Source organism: Schistocerca cancellata, chromosome 1, assembly GCF_023864275.1.
Source record: "Schistocerca cancellata isolate TAMUIC-IGC-003103 chromosome 1, iqSchCanc2.1, whole genome shotgun sequence".
Classification (NCBI taxonomy): domain Eukaryota; kingdom Metazoa; phylum Arthropoda; class Insecta; order Orthoptera; family Acrididae; genus Schistocerca; species Schistocerca cancellata.
In genome coordinates, this window is record NC_064626.1 from 16,096,794 (window position 1) to 16,120,786 (window position 23,993).

Consider the following 23,993-nt stretch of genomic DNA (forward strand, 5'->3'; position numbering starts at 1 on the left):
TTACCTTAAAGCTCAATTGAAATGTGGGCTGTTTCGTATATTTTTATGAATAAAAGCAACAGATTTCGAATTCTTTCTGAATTGTAAAGCCCCTAAAATTTCCGAAGGCGGTACCACTTTTAAGAGAGCTGTACGTGCAGTAAAGATATGTTCATAAAGATTCTTTTTTTTCCCCCACAGCGTGCACGTTATTTTCTAACAGCTCATTTACTTCCCTCCAGGCGCCTCATCTTTTTGTTATCCACAATCGCAGTTTGCAGGTTTCCATAAACATTCGACTTCGCGAAAAAACTGTTTCATACTTTCTGCATATCCGACTCAATACTCCAATATTTTTAGAGACAATAAATAATTACCCATTCAACAGGCACAGCAAATTGGTATTGAACCAAAGATCTTTCGACGCGGCGTCTAGACTGGGATGTGTGTCCTGAGGCCAGCTCATCGCCAACGATTTGATTTTACCGCCTACACTCCGGACCGCAGCCAAGGCCAACCGCTAGGATAGCTTCGATTTGCCGTCCGCTCAAACTAAGAAGACATCCAGCGAAGCGTTTGGTTGTCGTTCTTTGGCCTAGTTTGTACCCGCTTTCGCTGGATGTCTCATACCGCGATTTGATTTTGAATAGTGTGGACAGACATTGTTATTAAAAGAGTAACCTCATAACACGAAAAAAAGTGTGAAACATTTGGTGTTATTGAGGAGAATTGTACCGTGTAACGTGGTAGTGTGTAATGAAGCTATCTCGGTACGTGAGAAGCAGCGTGCTGTAATAGTGTTTCTAACCGCACAAACCCGAAATAATGCTTTAGAAGAGTTTGTGCACACCAGGAGCGCCCTCTCCTTCAGCACGGCAGCGCCAGACTACGAGCGAGCGCTGCGGCGTCTTCAACAATCCGACGGCTTGTGTTCACTGACACAGTACCGACTCGGCCCCATCCGATTTTCGTCTTTTCCGAAAATTGACGATATATTTCCAATGGCACCCGTGTGGGCATATGAAAAACTAGTGTTCGTCACACAAGTATATTTTTCAAAAGTATGCTATAATATCCGTAGAGTTGACCCTGTGGAACAACCTGTGGGGGGGGGGGGGGGCCGGAATGAAGCAACCTTATAAAAGAGTGTAAAACAGAAACGAAAGCTAAAGTAAGATACGAAAGGGGAATGTCAAAGGAGGTGGAAGTACGAACTGCTGGACGACAAGGTAACGCATTGTCTCTCATATTATGTAACCTTGCCCTCGAAAAAATTGTACGTTAGATGAAAAGAGTAGGAAAGGGCAGAAATATAAATGAAAATCTGCAAATGATAGCGTATGCACAAGATATGACAGCTATATTAGAGTCAAGAGAAGAAATGAGAAACTGCGGAGGAACTGAGCAGTATTACAGGGAAGGTGGACCAGAAGAGACAGAAGTGAAACTGACCAGGCAGCTGAACCACAGTGTACATGAGGATTTACAGGTGGAAAAGATGTACCATTGTTGAGAACTTTACGTGCTTTGGGTCTACTTTAGCAGGAGGAATAATTCGCTGCTAGAAGTGAACCAGATCCTAAAACCAATTATGAAATCAACAGTAATGTCAACGAAAGTTAAAATGAAGGCATGTAATACAGTAACTGCTCCAGTGCGATAGAGAAAATGATGGTGTTTGCGAGAGACATCATGAGAGATTTTTGGATAAGCAAAGGCAGAAACAGGGCCGAGGATACTGGAAAACGAGGAAACGTACGCTACAGTGAACCACCCAGATATTTTACGGAAAACAAAGGTGAATTGACTACAATGGGCTGGACAAGTTGCAGGGATGTCAGATGCTGGTATTCTAAAAGTAGTGTTGATAGGAAGGCAAGAGGGGGCACCACGAACAAGGTGGGGTGGACTGTGGAAAGACTTGCAACAACTAGGATTCACAGGAGACCGGATGGAAACTGCACAGGACTGGGTCTGCCCGAGGCACTTTTTACGGTTGGCTGGAACGTGGTCTGCCAGGTCCCGGTTAAAATTATGACAAGTCACCTCCATCGTTATTGTCGGAATTACTTGAAAACATCTTACACTTGTTTACCGGTGAATGATGTCACTCTCACTTGAATCTTCCTCAGAACCGTAAGAACGCTAATTTACGCAGCCATTCGGATCTTCATTCTCACTTGCAACGTCGGAATAATCCTCGTCAAAAACTTCCGAAAATATTTCAGATTCTTTCGTTTCCTTCCGTTTTATGAATGGGGACGTCTCTAAAACCAGGAGGAGACGAAAATAGTAATTGTCTGAAATGTAAAAATACAATCAGAATGCTATATAAGCAAAAATACACGAAGGCAATCAAGTTTGATACATTGGCTCCTAGTATAAACACCTAAATAGAAGTATTAGTTAAAATGCATCTGCAGAGAGGTTGTAGAAATTCGCGTGAAACGCGAGTCAAGTCCGAATCCGTCCAGAGTGTGTTGTTTAACTTCAGCTTACATAAGGCAGCCGCCAAATCCTCGTGCACAAGGCCGGACACATCCTGCCGTGAACTTTCCGCTACGCACTATACACGAATCTTGCACATAGGGGGTCCCTTACAGCCGACCCTGGTCGAGCATCTCCTTCCAGTCACTCGGACGAAACCAGGTGATGCTAACGAGCCTCTTTATGGCACACTCCACGAGGAGCCGTCAGTGCTGCCTGCGAGTCCACCATAACAGTGCAACAAAAACAGAGTGCAGTTCACATTGCTAGCGGAAGACATCAAATGGATCAACGATGAATTTAACGTTTATTGTGGATCGTTATCTTGTCAGTGCTAAACGCCTTTGTACTTCCTGTGAGGGGAAACAAATTTACTTCGAAACTACTCCGGAAGTGACCACAGGACCTCACCAAATCGATTTTAATCGTTTGAGCACCAGTGCCTCTACAGTGTGTCTCAAAAGTTTTACTGTCAATATAGTATGCGCGATGAAGAACTGACTGCATTGAAGTAAGAAACGAAATGCATGAATTGTTAAGTTATTTATTGACATTAACAACTTGCACAATATAACTACTACTTCAACCCATAACAAATGTTCAAACTAACGTCTATCAGTTATGCGTTACAGAGTCGCACAAAGTCGTCGTCCCCCCCTCTCTCTAAACTCTCTCTCTCTCCCTCTCTCTCTCCCTCCCTCCCTCCCCTCTCTCTAAAACCAGTACACTATCGGCCACTACATGTTCAGTTTTTACTGTTTTTCCTATACCGATTACATGTAACATCATGAGGAGGAGGGAAAAACTACCGTGGACACGTCACAGTTCTGTAACACTCCCCTCCCCCCCCCCTTTCCCTAATGTATTGCCGCCAATGCCTTTCTAGGAACATAAGCAGTGTAAATACTCAAAATTTCGTATCTCCCGAGATATTCATTTCTGGCCGTAGATTTCTTATCTCTAAATACAAAAATGGTTCAAATGGCTCTGAGCACTATGGGACTTAACATCTGAGGTCGTCCCCTAGAACTTAGAACTACTTAATCCTAACTAACCTAAGAACATCACACATATCCATGCCCGAGGCAGGATTCGAACCTGGAACCGTAGCGGTCGCGCGGTTCCAGACTGAAGCGCCTAGAACCGCTAGGCCAACATCGGCCGGCTCTCAAAATACATTACGACCGTATGCGGTATGTATAATTTTGACTCTGGAGGTTTGGGACATAATTCGGGAGTCGTAAGATAGCAATTGCGGACTGATATTCTGGTATATGTCTCCGTAATAATCTAGAGAAAGTGGTAAATTGCGAGTTTGTTAGCAGTTCTGTTGGACCACAGTATGCTACTCGCACAGCCGGAAGAGTTCAGAGCTGTATAATGCCGCTTCCACCTTTCGCTTCGACCGAGCGAGGTGGCTCAGTGGTTGGCACACTGGACTCGCATTCGGGAGGACGATAGTTCAAATCTACGCACGGCTGTCTTTAATTACGTTTTCCGTGAGTATCCTAAATCGCTTCAGCCAAATGCTGCTACCTTTCTTCCTATACAGACGTAGGTCCATGTGATTTATTTTACAGAACCCCCTATTGCAGTAGGGGAGGGGGTGGGAGGTGATTTACATCTACATCCGTACTCCGCAAGCCACCTGATGGTGTGTGGCGGAGGATACTTTGAGTACCTCTATTGGTTCTCCCGTCTATTCCAGTCTCGTATTATTCGTGGAAAGAAGGATAGTCGGTATGCCTCTGTGTGGGCTCTAATCTCTCTGATTTTATCCTCATGGTCTCTTCGCGAGATATACGTAGGAGGGAGCAATATACTGCTTGACTCCTCGGTGAAGCTTTGTTCTCGAAACTTCAACAAAAGCCCGTACTGAGCTACTGAGCGTCTCTCCTGCAAAGTCCCCCACTGGAGTTTATCATCTCCGTAACGCTTTCGCGATTACTAAATGATCCTGTAACGAAGCGCGCTGCCCTCTGTTAGATCTTATCTCTCTCTTCTATCAATCCTATCTGGTACGGATCCCACACTGGTGAGCAATATTCAAGTAGTGGGCGAAAAAGTGTACTGTAATCTGCCTCCTTTGTTTTCGGACTGCATTTCCTTAGGACTCTTACAATGAATCTCTGTCTGGCATCTGTTTTACCGACGATCAACTTTATATGATCATTCCATTTTAAATCAACCCTAATGCCTACTCCCAGATAATTTATGGAATTAACTGCTTCCAGTTGCTGACCTGCTATATTGTAGCTAAACTGGCCGACAAAGAAGCAATAGCGCAATTGCAGTTCCTGCGCTGTGACTGTGCTTAGCAGATTGCGTCACAGCTCCGACATGCGCAGAAAGTATCTGCGATAACTCATTCGATTTATAGGTGCCTGAAGCAACTTATAGGTGCCTAGGCACACGTATCACTTGCTACTTGGAAAAAAATTACCGTGACATATAGCCCCGCGCCCTTCCCTTGCACACCAACTGCTGAGGGCGGGGGTGAAAAGGAGTGACACAAAAGCGTAATTCAGGGACGCATGGAGAAATTTCAACCAAATTCTATGTATTATGACTCATTTCACAACGTTTACTCGTACGTTAACTCTCTCTTGTCTGTCTTTGTCTACGCTGTACAGATTCTGCAGTTGATTGTGAACTAACTTCCCGACGAGTTAGACACTTCAAATTTTCAACATAGCTCAGAATTGGACGACAATGCAATATTAAGTCGGTTTCTTGCCTGGTGTTTGACGGAGAGTAGTTTCTATAGGCCTACCACTGCCATTTCTCCCCACCCCGCCTCCCCTTTTTTTGTGTTCGAGTCGCGAGTGGTTTACTGGAAGAATGGTTGCTGGTAAGTCTGTGTGTTAGTTCGAATCTAGAGATTTTTTACATTCGCGGTCCCTTCGCAAGATATTATAAGGAGGAAGCAATACATTGGTTGACTCAGGAGAAGAGAAACAGAAATAGTCGTGAATTTTCGTGTGTCTGTTTTGATCTTCTCGAGATGTTGTATGTAAATTAAAAAATTTCACACATGCAAGACAAAAAAAGAACACTCGCGTCTTCAGGCCACGAGTGGCCTACCGGGACCATTCGACCGCCGTGTCATCCTGAGTGGTGGATGCGGATAGGAGGGGCGTGGGGTCAGCACACCGCTCTCCCGGTCGTTATGATGGTGTTCTTGACCGAAGCCGCTACTGTTCGGTCGAGTAGCTCCTCAATTCGCTTCACGAGGCTGAGAGCATGGCAACAGCGCATGGCGGCCAGATGGTCACCCATCCAAGCGCCGACCACGCCCGACAGTGCTTAACTTCGGTGATCTCACGAGAACCGGTGTATCCACTGCGGCAATGCCGTTGCCAAAAATTAAAAGAGTCATAACATTTTTTAATATAATTTTTTACATCGAACTAAAAAGTAAATTCTCCTAGCCCCAAACAGGTAACTCGGAAATATTATGATTCTGGATTATTAGTAGCTATAAGACGTGGAACGAAACACGTGGGGCTCATGCGATGCATAATTGATGCATGAATAGTTCACCTCCTACCTGTTACCTGTTTCATGCGCCTCACGTGTTTCGTTCTAAATGTTGCGAGGCTCTCCATAGCTGTTAAAAACCTACAAATACAAATTGTCGGTACTAACGTAATGGGGTTTGGAATGTGTATGGACCTAGGAGAAATGTTTATACTTTCAGGTCAGATTTAAAGACGTGTTATACTAATTTGTTTTTATTTAAGTAATTGTACTTCTGGCGCCTCTGTTCCTCTTCTGCAAAGTGATAATAACTTTTGCTGTGGGAACTATACTGCGTGGAGTTCCTGTAATACCACACCTCCAAATGTGAGCGAGTAGTTTGAAAAGGTAAACTGTGGATAGCAGTACGACATCCTTGGACGACCCACGAAGTCAAATAGGAACAGTCTGGGTTGCTGGGATGCCGTGCTTAGCGCCGCTCCTTTGGCCTGTAATTACCTCCTCTGTTTCCTCAGTGGGGCCCGTACGTCGACCTACGGTTGCCAGTTTGCAAACTATTAGATAGCGTCACAAGTTCTCCAGAGTAGGGCAAACACGGAGCACCACTGAAAGCTGCGACAGGTTCCAGGGATGGCCACGCCGCTTCTGCGCTAAGCGGTTTGCGAGTGCTTTCACCGGGCGAGGTTGGAGGGTATCGCAGCAGACATAGTGGTTAGTTGTGTGCCAATACTGACTGATATAGCAATTTGTTCGAGTAATTCTCTTTCCGATGAACATTTTGCTGCCTTACTCGGTTGTGAACAAGTTTTAAGGATCCTTCCATGTTGCGGAGCGGACAAGAACATCTTGGGCAGCCGCTTGTTTTCGGATCGTACGTAGTGTACCTGTGCAGTCAGCGTTTAGTAAAATTTTAACTGTTTGCTTTATTTCCCGGTTTGTTTTTCAGACAGACGTGGAAGATGAAATGCAGAAGCAAACATTGTGTCGATGAAAACCAAAATAATAATAATAATAAATAATTTCAGTTCTTATTTATTCGGAAGATTAAGATTTGGCGTAAAAGTAGCATACACAATTTAGTTTTTTCTCTGTTCATTAAATTTGATTAGTTTCAGTTGCGTGAAAAATATACAATTAAAATAGTGGAACCAACTGTAAAATTCTTTTTGTACGAAAGGTGTATTCAGTGTAAACTTCAAATTTGTAAACGACGTAACGTTGGTAATAAGAGTATCCGCCTCTGTCCCGTGGTTACTTCAGCTGCAGTTGTGTCGTCCATTTGTCACCTATTTATAGGGAAGCCCTAAAAAGACGAAAACCGGTCTGTTAACAAACAAAAATTGCTGCAGAACGTACAAATGTGATTTTAATTTTCTTTTATAATATAGTATCACGTCCTGCCAGTTCAAGAACTGTTTTTCCAGAGTGAGAGCAAGATGGAAGCAGATTTGTACGACCGTGTAGCACGTTCGGGAAGCGTGCTGTAAATAGACAATTGGAAAGAAAATATTATCCGTGAAAGAAGACTTTTTGCCATTAACAGAACTATGACACTGAATGTTCTGCTCGGTCACACATCGTAATACGTGCTGAGGAGCTGCGGGAAAAAAATGCGCGGCGGTAATGTCCAGAGTCACGTACTGGAATAGGAAAAGAAAAGTTGGTCGTCTGGAGGGAAGCTGTATCTAGGTAATAAAAACCTGCAGAGACGGGCATTGCCACAGAATATTTCTTTCTGCACCTGTTGGGAAATAAAGGCCCTAATTATCGAGATGGTCTTAGTCATAGAACAGTGCCTAAGGGTTAGAGATTGTGGTGGTACGCGAAATTTCAAATAAAATGGGCCACATAAACACTGATCCTGTTGATTAAGGATGACGTAGACCAATGTTATGAAATTATTTGCTTACTGTGTTAATGTCAAGAAGACAGGTCAGTCTGAAGATATTCGTAGTGATTGAAACCGGCAATTGAATAAACAAATATTTGCGATCAGGGACTGTTGTGGTAACTGAATAACTTCATGCGTCCAATTGAGGTCTGGTTTGCAGTTGCCCTTTCCAGTTACAGACAAATCTTGTAACTCCGCTAAAGGCATAGTGAGGGATGTGTAGTTTAAAGTAAACGATAATTTTAAGTAGAATACTCAGTTAAATGTGAAAGAGGATGTAGAGGAGCCGGCCGCAGTGGTAGAGCGGTTCTAGGCGCTTCAGTCTGGAACCGCGCGACCGCTACGGTCGCAGGTTCTAATCCTGCTTCGGGCATGGATGTGTGTGATGTCCTTAAGTTAGTTGGGTTTAAGTAGTTCTAAGTTCTAGGGGACTGATGACCTCAGATGTCAAGTCCCATAGTGCTCAGAGCCATTTGAACCAGGATGTAAAGACCCTGTTATCAGTAACGTCAATGGATGAATCAGTAAAACTGCTAATGGTACACCAGTTGCGTTGATATGGCCTACTGGTGACTGTACTTGGCCCTGTGAGGTCATCTGTGTAATTCACCACCGGCAGTCAGATTGAAATTCTCGACTTTATCGTCGAGATTAGTTTTTAGCTTAATATGTGCCGATCTGCTTGCACTGAACTAAGTATTCAGGTAGTTCATTAAAATTGTTGTCTTTCTTAACTCTTTTTCTGAGATAGCATTCGTACTATTAACTTCACGCAATAGACCTATGTTGACCTCAAGGAAGCTATGCGCACTACATGTCGAACGTTGATAAACGCATGTTATAAACGTGAAGCAATTTCACAAAGATAGCTTCCTTGAGCTTCTGCAACGTAGATAGTCGAAACAACCTTGGCAGTATGTTGGCCGGCATTATCCTGCGACAGAACGATACAGTCTGTCAACATTCTTTCGACTTGATGGCGCTCTTCAGTTTTTGCAAGTTGTCCACGCGCCGCTGTGCCTTAATTGTGGCACCGTGTTCCAGAAAGCCACTGAGCAGTGAACCTTTGCAGTCTAAGGAAAAGGTGGTCATGGCTTTCACGGAGCTGGCGTGCCTCTTGTTTCGATTATGCAGCAGAAGCTCCGCAGGGAAGTCCTTGCACGTCCGTTACAGAGCCCTGATCTCTGACCATTCGATTTTCGTGTTTTTCGAGCCCGGAAGAAAGACATTTGTTGCCGTTGATGTGCTTTGGACGAAGAAGTGCACGCCGGGGTACAGTCATGGTTCCACAGGCAACCACTAACATTTCTCCCATTATGATGTTGGCCATGTTGTCTCATAGTGGGATAAGTGTTAATAGTTCCGGCGATTATTTTTGAAATAATAAAGTTTACTTACTTGTTTCGCTCCGCCTCGTTTTCATTTGATTACCCTCCATAGTTAATATTTGCAAGGACATTTATAGCCAAGGTACTTTCTATTCATGTAACATCCTTCGGATGGCTTGGTGCATTACATGTCAGTGTAACCTTCACCCGTTCTTTATGAATGCTTTTGTACCCATGTTGCAAAAATGCCGCATCTGGTTTATAAATAAACTAGCTGGGACCTGCCACACGTTGCTGTGGCTCTGTGTGGTTCAATGGAAGACAAAGAGAAAAGAAAGCACGCGTTTCAAGTATTTATGGGAACTGGATATGCGCCCTGGTCGTGCTTTCCTTTTTTTTCTGTGAAATCTAAGAGGACGAAAACAGGAAACATGTAATTGTTGTTTATTTAATTTATGTGTAAAAATATATGTACAATTATAAACAGTATATATATATATATATATATATATATATATATATATATATATATGGGTGAAACAATTTGTGTAATGATTTATAAGTCCCACTATCGCACTTAAATGTGGCTGCGACAAAGGACATAAAACCGCACATTTATACAGCAGAGCATTTTATTTCTCGCAGTCGGTTTGAACAGAAAACCTTTACGTTCTTTAAAACAATAATTAGTTTTATGTACGTTTGAATGTTTAATACAGTATGGTTTAAAATTTGAAGTAAATCAGTCGAGTACTTTTTGAGATTTTTGGTAGCAACGTTTCCCCCATATACATTAGGTATTTATTTATACGTAGTATATATCTTTCAAAAAAAGAGGGACATAAAAACACCGTGTATTTGCAAGAAACGTATTTCAAGTCAATCAGCAGACTGCTTTTCGAGTTTCGAGAGCATAAACGTACGCAGGCTGAATATTAATATATAAAGACGCTTTCACAAATAGCCGATGTGACAGAGGCTCGGCATTTGTTTCTTAGTAGTGTGGCTAAAATTTCCGGCGGCTGTGCTGATATAGGTTTAACTTTGTTTTACAGAAATTTTGCATGTATAGATATTCGTCAGTGTGTACGTCTGTAAAACATTGCACTAATTTTGTGTTTCAGAGTTCCAAACGGACGCTGCGTTCCAACGAAATGCTCCTGCCGCCCAATGGCCTTCTGGACACGGAACTCGAGCTCAACTTCTCGCTTCAGGTAAGGGAGGATGTCGAGTAAAAGCGGAGCGCACGCAGCACGGAAACCCGCCCACGTCGTTGCTCTTCTTGTTCCATCGTAGAGCAGAAGTAATCATAAGTGGTTGGCGTTGCCGTCACTGTCGAATCTGAAAGTACAGATATAACGCAACCATGTTAATGAGGAAAGCAAGTTGTTTCAGTGTATGAAATGTGTACTCCGTTTACTCGCCACACTACGTCGATAACCTCATTAAGTACTCACGCGTAAAAAGGCGTTTGCCTGATTCTTCTAGAAACGGTAGCCTAAAAGGTCTTAAGAAAACAAGAGAATGGCTCAGAGGTCTCACATTTAGAATACCTCTTCAGAAATCGTGGAGCAAGGGGAGGAAAATAGAATAATGTTCGTTGAATGCACACAGTATCAAGTGAAGTTTGCAGTATGTTTCTTGGGCCTTTATGTGACATTTAGTTTACATTATTCCATCATTATATAGAAGATAATCCCTGTTAAACATTTAAACAACAAATTACGTAATCGCATTGCATCAGCACGTCTTTCTACCGAGGTTTACATACTGAGGGATCATTATAATAAATATCACAAACTCACTATAGAATTAAAATTAAACTTCACAATATCGTAAAAAAAATGAACTGTCAACACAAATGAATGCAACTGAGATGATTTACTGAGATGTAATGGTTCGGTTGATCATCCCAGTTACTTTGTAGGATTGGAAATCTGATAAGACCGTGAAACTAAAGAACTGTTAATCTCTCAAGAGAGCTATATTAGTCGCTTTTTCAAAAATTTCAACGTGAACAACTGGAAGTTACATGCAACATACTACTGATTGCAATTTATAATCGCACTTTGGATGTCGCCCTGCTAATTAAGACAAGTAATCCATGGAAAATATTACAGTCCACAAGGCTGTAGGTGGGCTGATGTTTGCTGCCACAGTGAAAACTTGGTATGTGCTGTCAGTCAAGTAAGCTAGTTTCTCAACAACCCGTAGCCTGAATTCTGGACTGCTGTTAAATGCATCCTTCAGTATGTTAAAGTTAGTGTAGGCAAAGCTTTAGGTGAAGGTGAAGCCTGTGGCATAAACCGGTGAGACTGGACTATTGGCCTCACTCAAGAGAGAGTTCAGCCTTTGATCGCCCCGGCTGTAGGAGGGGGAGGGGGATGTGGCAGTTGGCGAGCCCAGCGTCCTGGCCGCATTTATCCCAGGAAAGACATTCGGTAGCGGCCGTAAACCTCACGTGCACCCAGATCCCAATACTCGTCATTCAACATGGGTTGTGTTAGTATATTAATCAGTGGGCCTATTATATGGGCATGTTATGTCGCCAGATATACAACGGACCTCCCAGGGGAGCTCACATTTCTTTTGCGAGTGCGTGCCTTGGCAACACCCTACCCTGATCCTTGTAGTGCTACTTCCCCTTCCGCGCCAACCCTTCTTCTATTCCTTTTCTTTACTGCCTTTCCATTGGACGGTATTTTTGATGACGAACATGCTTGGATTTGGTTTATTATTTTGGACATTCGTTTTTCTTCCTACACTTCATACAACCTTTCATCGTAACCTAGATGCTCCTTATTGTTGGGTTTGACCTACCATTCCTCTTCCAAGTTTTACAGAAGTACGGATTGTGCAGGGAAAGTCACCCAATGCAGTGTACAGTCCATCTTTTTGCCTTCCTCTTTGGACCCTTACTTTTTGCAAAAGCGGTACACCCAAAACCCAGCACAGTAGAAATTCCATTGTGACGGGGTGTTCAAGTGCCTGCATGCTGGTAGGCCCTCTGATCACGTAGAGAACAGACTGTTGGTGCCTAAGTTGGAAACCTGCCACTTATGCCAAGGAGTAGTAGCCCATTTTGGCTGAGAACTGGTGCCTCCGGGTAATGGTTACTGGTCAGGTAGCCATTGTTGTGGCTGGGTGGCGTCCGTGGGGACACAAGAGGACAGATAAGAGTTTGCTCTAGGACCGACAAGGATTCGTTTTTGGCCACAAAGACATTATACTTCGTTGAACACCTTGAGGACAGGTTAGGGGAAGTAGCAGTGATTTCGAAAATGAAGTGTTCAGTTCTGATTAAAACAGCTTCCCCTGCTCAGTCGCGAGCGCTGCTCGCCTGTTGCAAGCTGGGTGACACTCCTGTAACTATAAACCCCCTCCCCCCCCCCCCCAATAACTCTCAATAACGTACACGATATCGTAATACACCGTGACCTCCTTTAACAGACTGATGATGTATGTGCCAATTTGGACCGACTGGGTGCGAATTATAGCCATGATTCCCAGTGGGGACTAAAAGACAATAGGGCTGATTTGAAAGAGATTCTTTATCTGGAAAGGTCAAAGCGATTTTCTCTTTGTGTGATGTGTAACCATATGTACTCCCTTCCCATGCAGTCTTCAGATGCACGAGATTCAGGCGCGTCTTCACATTGTAAGGCCAGCCCCACCTGTAGGGATTCGATACATCAGTTGCACACGAATGCTCCTTGTGCCCATCCCCCTTCCATGTCAGGTGATGGGAGCACCATTGGCCCTGTTCACCTTCTGAAGAGAAAAGAAAATCCAAGAATAGAAGACTCTTGACCAACTCGGCTATGAGGACGTCAAGGAGAAATATGATCTTTTGCGTGCTGTATGATGGTGGTGATGATGATCGCTACAGCTACATCATCATCCTTTCTAGGCCAGTACCCTAGCCCGTTGTGACTTCTGTGTCGGGCCACGGGGTCACTCGACTACAGCCACTCCTAGTGGCTGGGGAGCCCCCCTCCTAATGTTTCCCCCAGATGTACTGTAGGAGCATTGACATCCTTCTCTGGTCTCTCTCTCTCTCTCTCTCTCTCTCTCTCTCTCTCTCTCTCTCTCTCTCTCTCTCTCTCTCTAGGAACGGGAGTGTCGGGACATTCCTCTTCCAGGATTCTGCTGTTCTGCAGCCAGATATCAGCCAGTGGCTGAAGGAACAACAGGTTGGGCTTCACGTTCCTCCTCTGTCCCTAAACTAAGTCAGACAAGTCCTCAGGCGCACAGAAATCATCCAAGGAGAAGAGGGACGAAAAGAGCTTCTCAAAGACGAAAGTGGTTCTGGTGGTCCCCATGCCATCAGACCCCATATGATCTAACTGTATACCTGAGACAGAATTCCTTGTGGTACTGGATTCTTCCACACTACGTGCTTCAGAATCAGTGTGTATTGATGCTATATCCTACAGCTGGGGACAGCAGACGACTCTGGGGCAGGACCTGCCTCGTTGGTCTCTTCACACCCCCACAGGGTACTGATAGCGCTATCCTGAAGTGGAACTATAGCGGTTTCTTCCACCACCTGCCTGAGCTAACATGTCGCTTATGCATTTCCCCTGCTCTCTGCATTGCCCTCCAGGAAACTTGCTTCCCAGCATTGCAAACCTCTATCCTCCAAAACTGTCAGGGTTACGTTGAGAATCGAGCTGACTGTGATAAAGTATTCGATAGAATTTAGAAGTACGTTCTGGACTGTCTATAGTCAACACGTGTCACGCAATAAGACACGGAGGCTGTGGCTGTTTGTGTGAGGATGTGTCTGTAGCGTGTATTTCCTTCCCATTGGTGAAGTGTCTCAGTCACTACACAAATTTCTCACCTCCTCCCACCCTTCCTCATTCAGGATTACTTCCGTGCTCACAACCTTTTGCGCAGTGGAACTGTGACCACTGCTCCGGCTGCAGCTGTAGAGTATGCAGTGTAACCCTATCTGTATTGCTCCTACACTGTGGGAGTTACTGAACTCCTACTTCAGAGTGACATAGAAAAGATGCAGTTCCCTCACCAATAACACATGGTTTCCAGTTTTCAGGCGCCAAGACATGTCGCACACTTAATTCTGTCGTACTGTCCATCCACAACCAGAACCCTACCTCGATGACCAGGTGCTCAATGTGTTGGTGTTTATCGGCTTTCCATGACTGATCTTAGATGTCTGGTTGACATGACTTCCCCTCATCTTGGCGAACATAAGTGAACATGCGGTTACATCGTAATGCTCTTTGCTGCCTCAGTAACACCAGCTGGGGTGCAGACCAATCTATACTTTTGCAGCCTTACAGAGCTCTGATCCTGTCCCATCCTGATTATGGGAGTCTGGTATATGGTTCAGCATTGCCATCAGCATTTTGTATGCTGGATCTGATACATCGTTATAGGATCTGACTTGCAACTAGTGTCTTCAAGACCAGCACCACAAACGGCCCACTCATTGAGGCTGGGGTCTTGGCCTACAGATCAGATGCCAACAGCTTCTGCTCAGCCAGGCTATGCACATACGCTGCTCCCTGAGCATCTGAATTACAATCTCCTTTTTCTGGTAGGGAAATCCACATCCCACAACAGCAGCCCAGGACTCGAGTCATGATCACAGTTCTCTAAAACTCTCTCTGCTCTGAACTCCAACTTCCCCCACTGTCACCTCCTGTCAGGGAGCAATCTGATACACCCCTATTGTGTGTACTACACCCTAGGATCTTTTGACCTATCTTTTGACCTGTCCTTTGGAGCAAAAGACTGTTGACTGTGGGTTTCCGCTCCCCGTTTCCTGGCCATCATTGATGCATTTCTGGGTTTGAAAGTGGTCTATACTGACAGCTCTATAGTTGATGGAGAAACCAATTTTGCTCACACACATGCAAGGTGCAGTGAACTATGCGCTCTGCCGAATGGATGCAGTGTATTCACTGCAGAATTTGTGGCCAATGCTCGAGCCTTCAGTCAAAATTGGCGGTGAATCCCCAGCACCCATTGATTGTGGCTATCCAGAATCTCCTCTGTGATCTCCATCAAAATGGGCGGTTGGTTCTTCTTGTCTGGACCCCAGGTCTCATTGGGATGCCAGGGAACAAACATGCTGCCCACTTTGTCAAGGTGCTTACCAGAATACCATCCTAGGAAATAGGGTACCGGAACCAGACCTACAGCCGACTCTACACCATCAGTTGGTGGAGGCTTGGAACATGGATTGGTGTGCTTTGGTCTATTGAACAAACTGTGAAGAATGAAAGGGACTATGACCATGTGACCGTCTTCCTTCTGTGCTCTCGCAGGGAGTTTACCCAGCTGGGTTTCCATTAGACACTTTTGGCTGAACCATGGCCACATCCTATGACATGAAGATCCATCCCACTGTTGGTGGTGTGCCCATCTGACAGTGACCCACATCCATTGGACTGTCCTAATTTGGTCACCTTACAGCACAACTTGATGACATGTTGTCTCTGGTGCTTGTGAACGATGCCAAAATGACTGATCTGGTTTTACATTCTACCCATGAAGGTAGTTTCCATTCATCTTTGTGGGATAGGGTACATTGGCTTTTTCGGCCACTCGAGGGATTGGAGGGGTGCCCTGTCCCCTGCTCCGACGCACGGGACCCGTGGCTGCGCTTGCTTGGTGGTCTGGCCTGGCTCCTGCCATTCCCACCTTTTTAATTGCTCTTATTTTCCATCTGTCGTTGTTTTACTGTCTTGTCGTCGTCTTTCACCTTCCTGAGATTTTTTCACTAGTTGCCTTGTGGCAATGGATTATCAGAAAACGCCAGTTGGATGCAAAGGGTCTCTCTTCCATACTGTAACAAGTCCCGAGAGCCTCCATCCGCTTTCTGGGCGGTGTAACACGCCCATCTTCACTGTCCTACCGCTTTTCACTTTGGTTGCTTCTGTCTTTTGGTTTTATAAACTCTTTCTTACAATCGTGGTCCTCAGGATTTATCTTTGTGCCCTTCCTTCCTGCGGACTCTTTGTGGCCTGATGCATATAGGATGGAGGGATTGATGAACTCGTAGATTGGATCCTTTGAACCCCATCAGTCCAATCCAATCCTATCAACAGATACAGAGCACGTTGCACCATCAGACGCAGCTGCTGAAATAATATTGCAAGAGGTCGGTGTCAACATATGATGGTTGGGCAGAAAGTAGTCGTGACACTGCTGTAACAAGGACATGTGGCAGATGGCATGCGCGCTGTCTGTAGCTGGTAAGAAGAGGTTAGTCGAAGTGTAGTGCAGTTAGCGACGGTGCCTGTGTTTGAGTAAGCTGCAGGATACGCTATTGAAAGTGGGTTAGGCCAGTTCGGGCAGCCTAATTGTATGTTTAGAAAACACGAATAACGTGCTTGGATCAAGAGTAAAGAGGCACGTGATCGGAGAGCAAAACATTTTCGGGGACTACGTGAAGCGTCTTGTTATGCAGCATCGCCATTATAGTGATGCAGCACTGCCATATAGCACAGTGGCGAGCTCCATGCAGGAGCTCCTGAGTACGTAGAGGCGGGAGATACTGGAACATCCAGCGCATTGACCCGATACTAGTCCGTGCGATTACGACCTGTTCGCCAAAATGAACGTACCTCTTCGTGGCACGCGCTACAACACGAGAGCCAGCACCATCTATCCCATAAGGCGGTCCTTTTCAGAGATCGACAGAGATGGACGCGCTGACGCTGTACAAAGATGGCGTGTTGTTACATGGAGTAGCAGCAGTGAAATAAAATTAAAAAAAAAGTGTGTACGGCGCCTTCCACCGGTTTAGGGGATGGTAAAGATGATGTAATACGCTGAACGTCTGTAAAAAAAAAATGGTATAAATTATAAAAGTGCTGCCCCTACTTTTATCCAACACATGTAGGATAACTAACTCTTTGTGGATAACCAGAGTGCATTGCGAATGTTAAAAAAATAAAGAACCTCGCAGAAAGACTAAACAAATAGTCATAACGTTTCATTTCATTTATGAGAAGATAAATGAAGATTCTGTTCTTGTATTTTGTGTCAAGTCGGAAGATCAGTCGAAAGACATGTTTACAAAAGGACTTATCAAAGAAAGTTACCAACTAATTGGGGGTTATTATCAGTTGTGTCTTAAAAATGAGGAAAAAAGAGTGGAAGTGTTACGTAGTATGGGTTTTTGTGCTGATTATCTTCTGATGTTTGTGTGCCGGTGGACAGTATCGTATTAGTGATGTTTTCATATCTTTGCGGCTTCCGATTCCTTTGCGTACATTTTTATGTTGTTACCATTTTTAATGTAATCTGTTTTCTGCCAAGCGTCTAAAATGTTTTTTTTCTTTTTGTTCAAGTAACAAAACTTAGTCATTCCAGTATTTTTATTCGTCCTTAGAAGTTGGTTGTAACAATGTGCTGTCCCATGTGGTTCAAATTTTACGTCATCTATAACAAGACTGAAGAAGCAAACAACGGATTGACAGCTTGTACAACCAACCATCGGCAAAAGTTCTCCCGCTATTTGGTACTGGCGATCTAAATCCTGTCGTACGTTTAAGGATGTACAGATACACTGTATGCAACAGTTGTGGAGTCCTGATGGCTGGAGCTTCTTCAGAAATCTGGAAAATACTTTTTTCGTGGTCAGGCATACGATCTAAATTCTATTACCTCATTTCACTGTTTGTGGTGCTACGAATCGTGTCTCAGCAATGCGGCGGCAAATAGTAGCAAATAATGCATAACTCGGCTGTATGTCTGGAAGCGCGTTTTGATGCAACAAAAATAGTTTCTACATACTTCCCTTTGTGAAGCTACCAATTGCAGTTTTGGAAGTGCACAGATGATTGTTACTGGTCAGTGTTCTTATTTGTGAGCCACTAGAAACAAAGCTCATATAAAAACGAAATGCAATAGACGCAGTGCTATAAAATCGTGTAGGCATGGCTATACTTTTATAGTGGTCGACAGAGGACAGCACATGGTGACGAGATGTAGTTGTTGCAGCCACTAAGCCACTGCGATGCAGGTGTTTACCGTAACAGCAGAGGTTCGACGTGAGAAGTGCTAATGTTCCTGAATCTTCTGGAGCATCGATGCCTCGCGCGCCCTAAGTTATTCACCGTTATCCAGTCAATTTTCGCCAAGTTCCTGGCTCTGTTTTTGGATGACTATCATTCTGCGTCGGTGAAATTATCTAGATTTCACTGAGTGTGGGTAGAGAGACTGCTTGTATTCCTCTCTCTCTCTCTCTCTCTGTGTGTGTGTGTGTGTGTGTGGTGTTAGGCTGATCTTACCGCCACAGCTTCTGCGGGAGCGAAGTGAAAAGAGCCAAAAGATATTTCTAGATGTTTACTGGGAAATTTTATTATTAGATGTTTGTGATGAGGGGAACAATTGGAATTTCAGATTTTCCAGTATATCTGTGACCTTCTCCTACGGGCTAGACAAGCTCGTGACTTCAGTTTCATCGGCGTGGTAGAGTCATTGTTAAGCTTTCTGGTTTCCAGACGAGTCAGTTCGTAGTTACCCACTTTTCATATCGGAACGCATTGCAAAGTGGCGAGCACACTTTCCAATACTTAAAACTAGCTACCATTCCTTGCACTAGGCTGATTTCTAGTTATTTCACTGGGTGTTTTCCGTGTAACGCGTTGCGCACATTTTTAAGAACATTCTGACGTTGGGTGCTGATCGAGGGCAGGCGATTATGAATATGATCTAGAATATTGCCGTCTGGAGAGTGAAGCCGGTTGTTCAGCGTCTCTGGAATGAAGTGCCGCTGTCGGATGAGACGGCGATTGGTACCCAATAGCACTAAAGCTGCTACCGCTGACCGGAACGCTGTCGAGGCGGTTCGGCGCGTATTCCGAGATACGTCGCTCAGCACGAAACCGCTGAACATGCATTAACGGTTCAGCGGCGACTTGCAGCTGCAGTCATCGTAAACTGCTATCGGATGGCAGCAAGCGCAAACGCGCATCCGCCCGTACATTGTACATCTCGGCGATTCTTTGGCTTTGTGACACTGGGTTATTCGCAGCAGCCACCCGTCAGCGACGAAGCTTATTCGCGAGAAACTCTAATTACAATTCTTCCCGCCTTTCCAAAGTGCTCCATTCTGACCTCTTCAAAGAGCGCTGCGACGCGAATGAGCATATGTTCGTTAGGATGTAAGGAGAGCAAAAGTTAAGGAGGGAAAAAAGACGTTAAACATATTTGTTGTAGACGGTAAACAGAGATTCCAGTATTGCTTTGACGCTTACCTGGACTGTCGAAAATTTTCATAACCTAAATGAAACTTGAATAAAGCCTACACAACCACATAGTTTAGAATATAAACACATTGATTAGTTGTAACTTGGCTCTGTGTGAATAGAACTGGCAACTTAGATTTGTTGTAACTCGTTTGAGTCACAGCCGAAAGTTAATGCTGCAGCTGATCAAAAGTATCCGTACTCCTGTTAGCGGACATCAATACAAGGTGTGTGTCCAGCATGAGCTCTGCTGGGGACACTTCTAATGGGTTGTCTGAACATATGAGCAGAAATGACAGTCCATTTTTTCCTCAAGAGCCGAAACCAGAGAAGGCAGTGTGTTGGGCGCCGAGATCTGGAGCGAAATCAACGTTCTAACTCAACCGAAAAGTGATCCACTGGATTGAGGTCAGGCCTGTATGTAGGCCAGTTCATTTCAGGAATGTTACTGTCGACAAACCGTTCCCTCACACCTGCTGCTAGGTGACGGCGTGCATCGTCACGGTGATACAATGACAGAACCTCTACTGTACGGAGTACACAATGCTGTAACATGTGCTGATATCCTTCCGCATTTAGCGTTTCCAGACTACACCTAATCACCCCATACCACGTCATCCTTACGTTGCTGTTACCCAAACGCAAATCCTGTCACCTGGTTGGCACATGGTGCAGCGTGATTAATCGCTACAGATGACTTGTTTCCAGTGCTGTCGCTCTTTACTCCACCCCAAGCGCCGTTTGGCGCTGCCTGCTCACACTACATAAACGTGTGAGCTGTTGTGCTGGCTGGGCTGCTGCTAGCACTCTGCAACTCACAAGCCATTCCTCCTACTCCTTTATTTATTTATTTTTACCACCATCACCAGCCTTGGACGGCCGCTGTCTGTCAGTACATAAGGTCTGCCTTGTTTCGGTTTAGCTTTGGTTGTTCCTTCGCGTTTCCACATCACAGTCAAGATCACAAACTGTCGACCTGGGTGGCTTTAGAAAGGTTGAAATGTTCCTGATGGACTTGTTACTCAGGTGACATCCAGTGACTTGTTCACTTTCGAAGTCACTGAGCGCTCTTGACCGACTCATTCTGCTCTCACTCCTTCTCTACTGATAACACACCGCCTCCTTTTGTACTGACGGGCCCACCGATCGCCACATCTAGTGGACAATTCGAACGGCACAGCGGTGTCCGCATACTTCAGATCAGATATTGTATTCTCAAATAGACTTCTCAGTTGTATTTTATACTAGGTAAACAGCTTCATCTTGTTAGCAGTTGCAATGGCGTACCAAGAAAAGGGCATCGTGCTACTGCATGCCGTCCACCTCCCGTCTCCATACAAAACAAATTATCTTCTATTCCACCACAAAGACGTATCATTCGATTGTTGTTGTTTCTTCAGTTCAGAGACTGTTTGATGCACCTCTGTATGTCACTCTATCCCGTGGAAGCTTCTTCATCTCCCAGAACCTACTGCAACCTACATCCTTCTGAATCTGTTTAGTGTATTCATCTCTTGCTCTCCCTCTACGATTTTTACCCTCCACGTTTCCCTTCAGTATTAAACTGGTGATCCCTTGATGCCTCAGATTGTGTCCTACCAACTGATCCCTTCTTGTGGTCAAGTTGTGTTCCTCTTCTCCCCAATTCTATTCAGCATCTCCTCATCAGTTACGTGATATACCCGTCTAATCTTCAGTATTCTTCCGTAGCACCACGTTTCGAAAGTTTCTATTCTCTTCTTGTCTAAACTACTTATCGTCCACATTTCACTTCCATACAAGGCTAAATCCCATACAAATACTTTCAGAAAGGACTTCCTGACAGTTAAATTTATACTCGATGTTAAAAAATTTCTCTTCTTCAAAAACGCATTCCTTGTCATTGCCAGTCATCATTTTATATCCTCTCTACTTCGACCATTTTCACTTATTTTGCTCCCCAAATAGCAAAACTTATCTACTACTTTAAGTGTCACATTTCCTAATCTTATTCTCTCAGCATCACCTCATTTAATTCGACTACATTCTATTATCCTCATTTTGTTTGACTGACAAGTAGTAGGTGTTTCGAGAGCCAGTTCTGACGCAGCAACGCTATTTCTTCGTGATTCTCTTTGCAACTAAAAATGTCGGATGGTTATAGGTTCTAAAATTTACGGTAACGTTGTATCTTCAGTTCGTGATGTTTCTTTCCTTCGTGTGACCACACAATGTCAAATACTAAATATGTGAATATAGACTGTGTTCATATGTGCCTGGGCTTTACCTACCTGCTAACAAAATATCATGTACAAATCTCATACAACCTATACTGTACAAGTTGTTTCGTTGTCGATAGCAAGTTCTTACTTTAAAGTGATAGCATCAGTAAGTTTGTAAGTTGATAAACATAATATAAATTTTGGCATTTTTTTCGGTTTTGTCTCTCTACTTTTTTCCTTTAATGTCCTACGACAAAAACCACTCCGACTTTTCTTGTAGAGCGTAAAGTATTTTACAATTTCTACTTGCCAAAGATACACCACATACTTAAACAAGATAAAAATCTTCAGAGTCATGGCAAAGTTCTCCAAATACCAAAAAACCGCAAAAAGGATAGGTTGTAGCATTGTAATTCGAACTGTACAACTTTTTAAAAGTGTATTACTTGGTGCCACTAGCGGTCTACGCTTAAAGCCTATTTGACACTGTTGTGGCAGACTTCGGCGTCCCTCTTAGCTTGCTACCCCAAGCGGGGGCCATGTGTCGTTTGGGCCTTAAAGCCGTCCTAGATAGCCAAGGAGTTATTCGCAGAAATAAACTGAATGATCGAGAAAATCCTTGCGGATAACAACAAACATAACCAGACAAAAAGGCACATTAATATTCTTCAAAGCGGAGGGAGTAAACTTTTTTCATGTCTTCCGTTGTGTAGTGCTGACTATCGTAATTAAGACGGAACAAAATGTCCCTCCTGCGGGTCTAGGGGTTCGAATATTCCCGAGGTATTCCTGCCTGTCGTACGAGGCGACTAAAAGGTGTTTCACACGTTTTGGCCTTTATGTGATGGTACCCTGTAGGGTTTTACCTCCATTCTTCGAAATTTACCCAAAGAGTGAGCTAATTGAGGAAGGGCGCCTTACAAGGTGCATCGTGTCCATCGTGCATTGAGATCTTTAGCCCACTTTCTCGTCGTCCCATTGCAGTCCTGCCATTGTCCATCTCTTGGGCGAGGACACCTTCCTGGGTGAGTTTTCCACCATGCACTGTGCAGTGTCGATTTCTGCGTCGACGATGACCGTGGACTTATTTACATCTGATATCCAGCACGGTAGCCCCTTGACCACACAGGGATCGCTCTGCTGATGCCGGCGCCGTTAACTCCTCACGTATGCCGAGGGATAGATGCCCATCCCCCTGGGGCATCCTGCCAGGTGGTCTTTGCTGTGGCTGGGTGGCACCCGTGGGGAGGGCCCCTGGTCGGAGCGGGTGGCATCAGGGCGGATGACATGTGATGACGTGAGTCTCTAAGCGATCACGAGCTCAATTCAACACACAGAAGTATGACCTCAAATCTTTCTCCTCCCTGGCCACACCATGGGAGAAACGTCAGGCTGATGGCAGTGGATTTTATTCGCCCCGGGACCTTGTATGTTTGAGAGCTGATGGGGAACCATTCGTGCCGATGAAGCCTCAGTTTTTTGTTGAGCATTTAGAGGACAAGTTCGGGAAGGTGGAGGGCTTGTCCAAAATGAGATCTGGGTCAGTCTTGATAAAAACAGCATCCTCTGCCCAGTCACGGGAGTTACTCGCTTGTGACAAGCTGGGGGATGTTTCCGTAACCATCACACCCCGTAAGAGCTTAAATATGGTCCAAGGTATCATATTTCACAGAGACCTTCTTTAGCAGTCCGAAGATGAGCTGCGCGCCAATTTAGAGCGGCGAGGTGTACATTTCGTCCGGCGTGTACACTGGGGTCCGAAGGATAATCAGGTTGCCACCAGTGCCTTCATCTTGGCCTTTGAGGGTGATACATTGTCCGAGAAGGCCAAGGTGATTGTCTACCGGTGCGATGTAAAGCCATATATCCCTCCCCCGATGCGGTGCTTTAAGCGCTGCAAGTTCGGCCATATGACTTCCCACTGTACTTTCAGCGACACATGCCGAGATTGCAGATCCCCATTACATCCCAATACTCCATGTGCCCCGCCTCCCATCTGTGTCAACTACGGAGAGCACCATTCGCCTTGCTCGCCTGACTGCAGGATTCTCCAGAAAGAAAGGAAAATCGTGGAGTACAAGACTCTGGACAGGCTGACCTAGAGCGTCGGCGAGCTCTACAGCGGCATAAGCGGCACCCTTCCCTGGAGCTCCTCGTAGCCTTTAAGCGGCTCCGTGCCCGTGTTCGCTACCTTACCAAACAACGGAAAGAGGAGTGTTGGGAGAGATACGTCTCCACCATTCGCTGCCACACAGCACCTCCCCGAGTCTGGGCAAGGTACCAGGCCCCAACAGCTGTCCCCGATGTCACCATAAATGGCGAGTTATGTAGCGACGCAAACGCTATTGCCGAGCACTTTGCTTGAGCCTCTGCGTCGGAGAATTACCCCCAGCCT

At 44.8% G+C, this 23,993-nt stretch overlaps 1 protein-coding gene across 3 annotated transcripts in view; it reads left to right on the plus strand.

The window, feature by feature from the left end:
* The window catches only part of LOC126164408 (phosphofurin acidic cluster sorting protein 2), a 704,396-nt gene that overhangs the window by 509,781 nt on the left and 170,622 nt on the right, over nucleotides 1-23,993 (plus strand). For all 3 annotated transcript variants that reach the window (XM_049920238.1, XM_049920240.1, XM_049920239.1), the window contains exon 3: nucleotides 10,290-10,379. In XM_049920238.1, coding sequence (XP_049776195.1) covers nucleotides 10,290-10,379 — 90 coding nt within the window. The remainder of the gene's footprint in view (nucleotides 1-10,289; nucleotides 10,380-23,993) is intronic.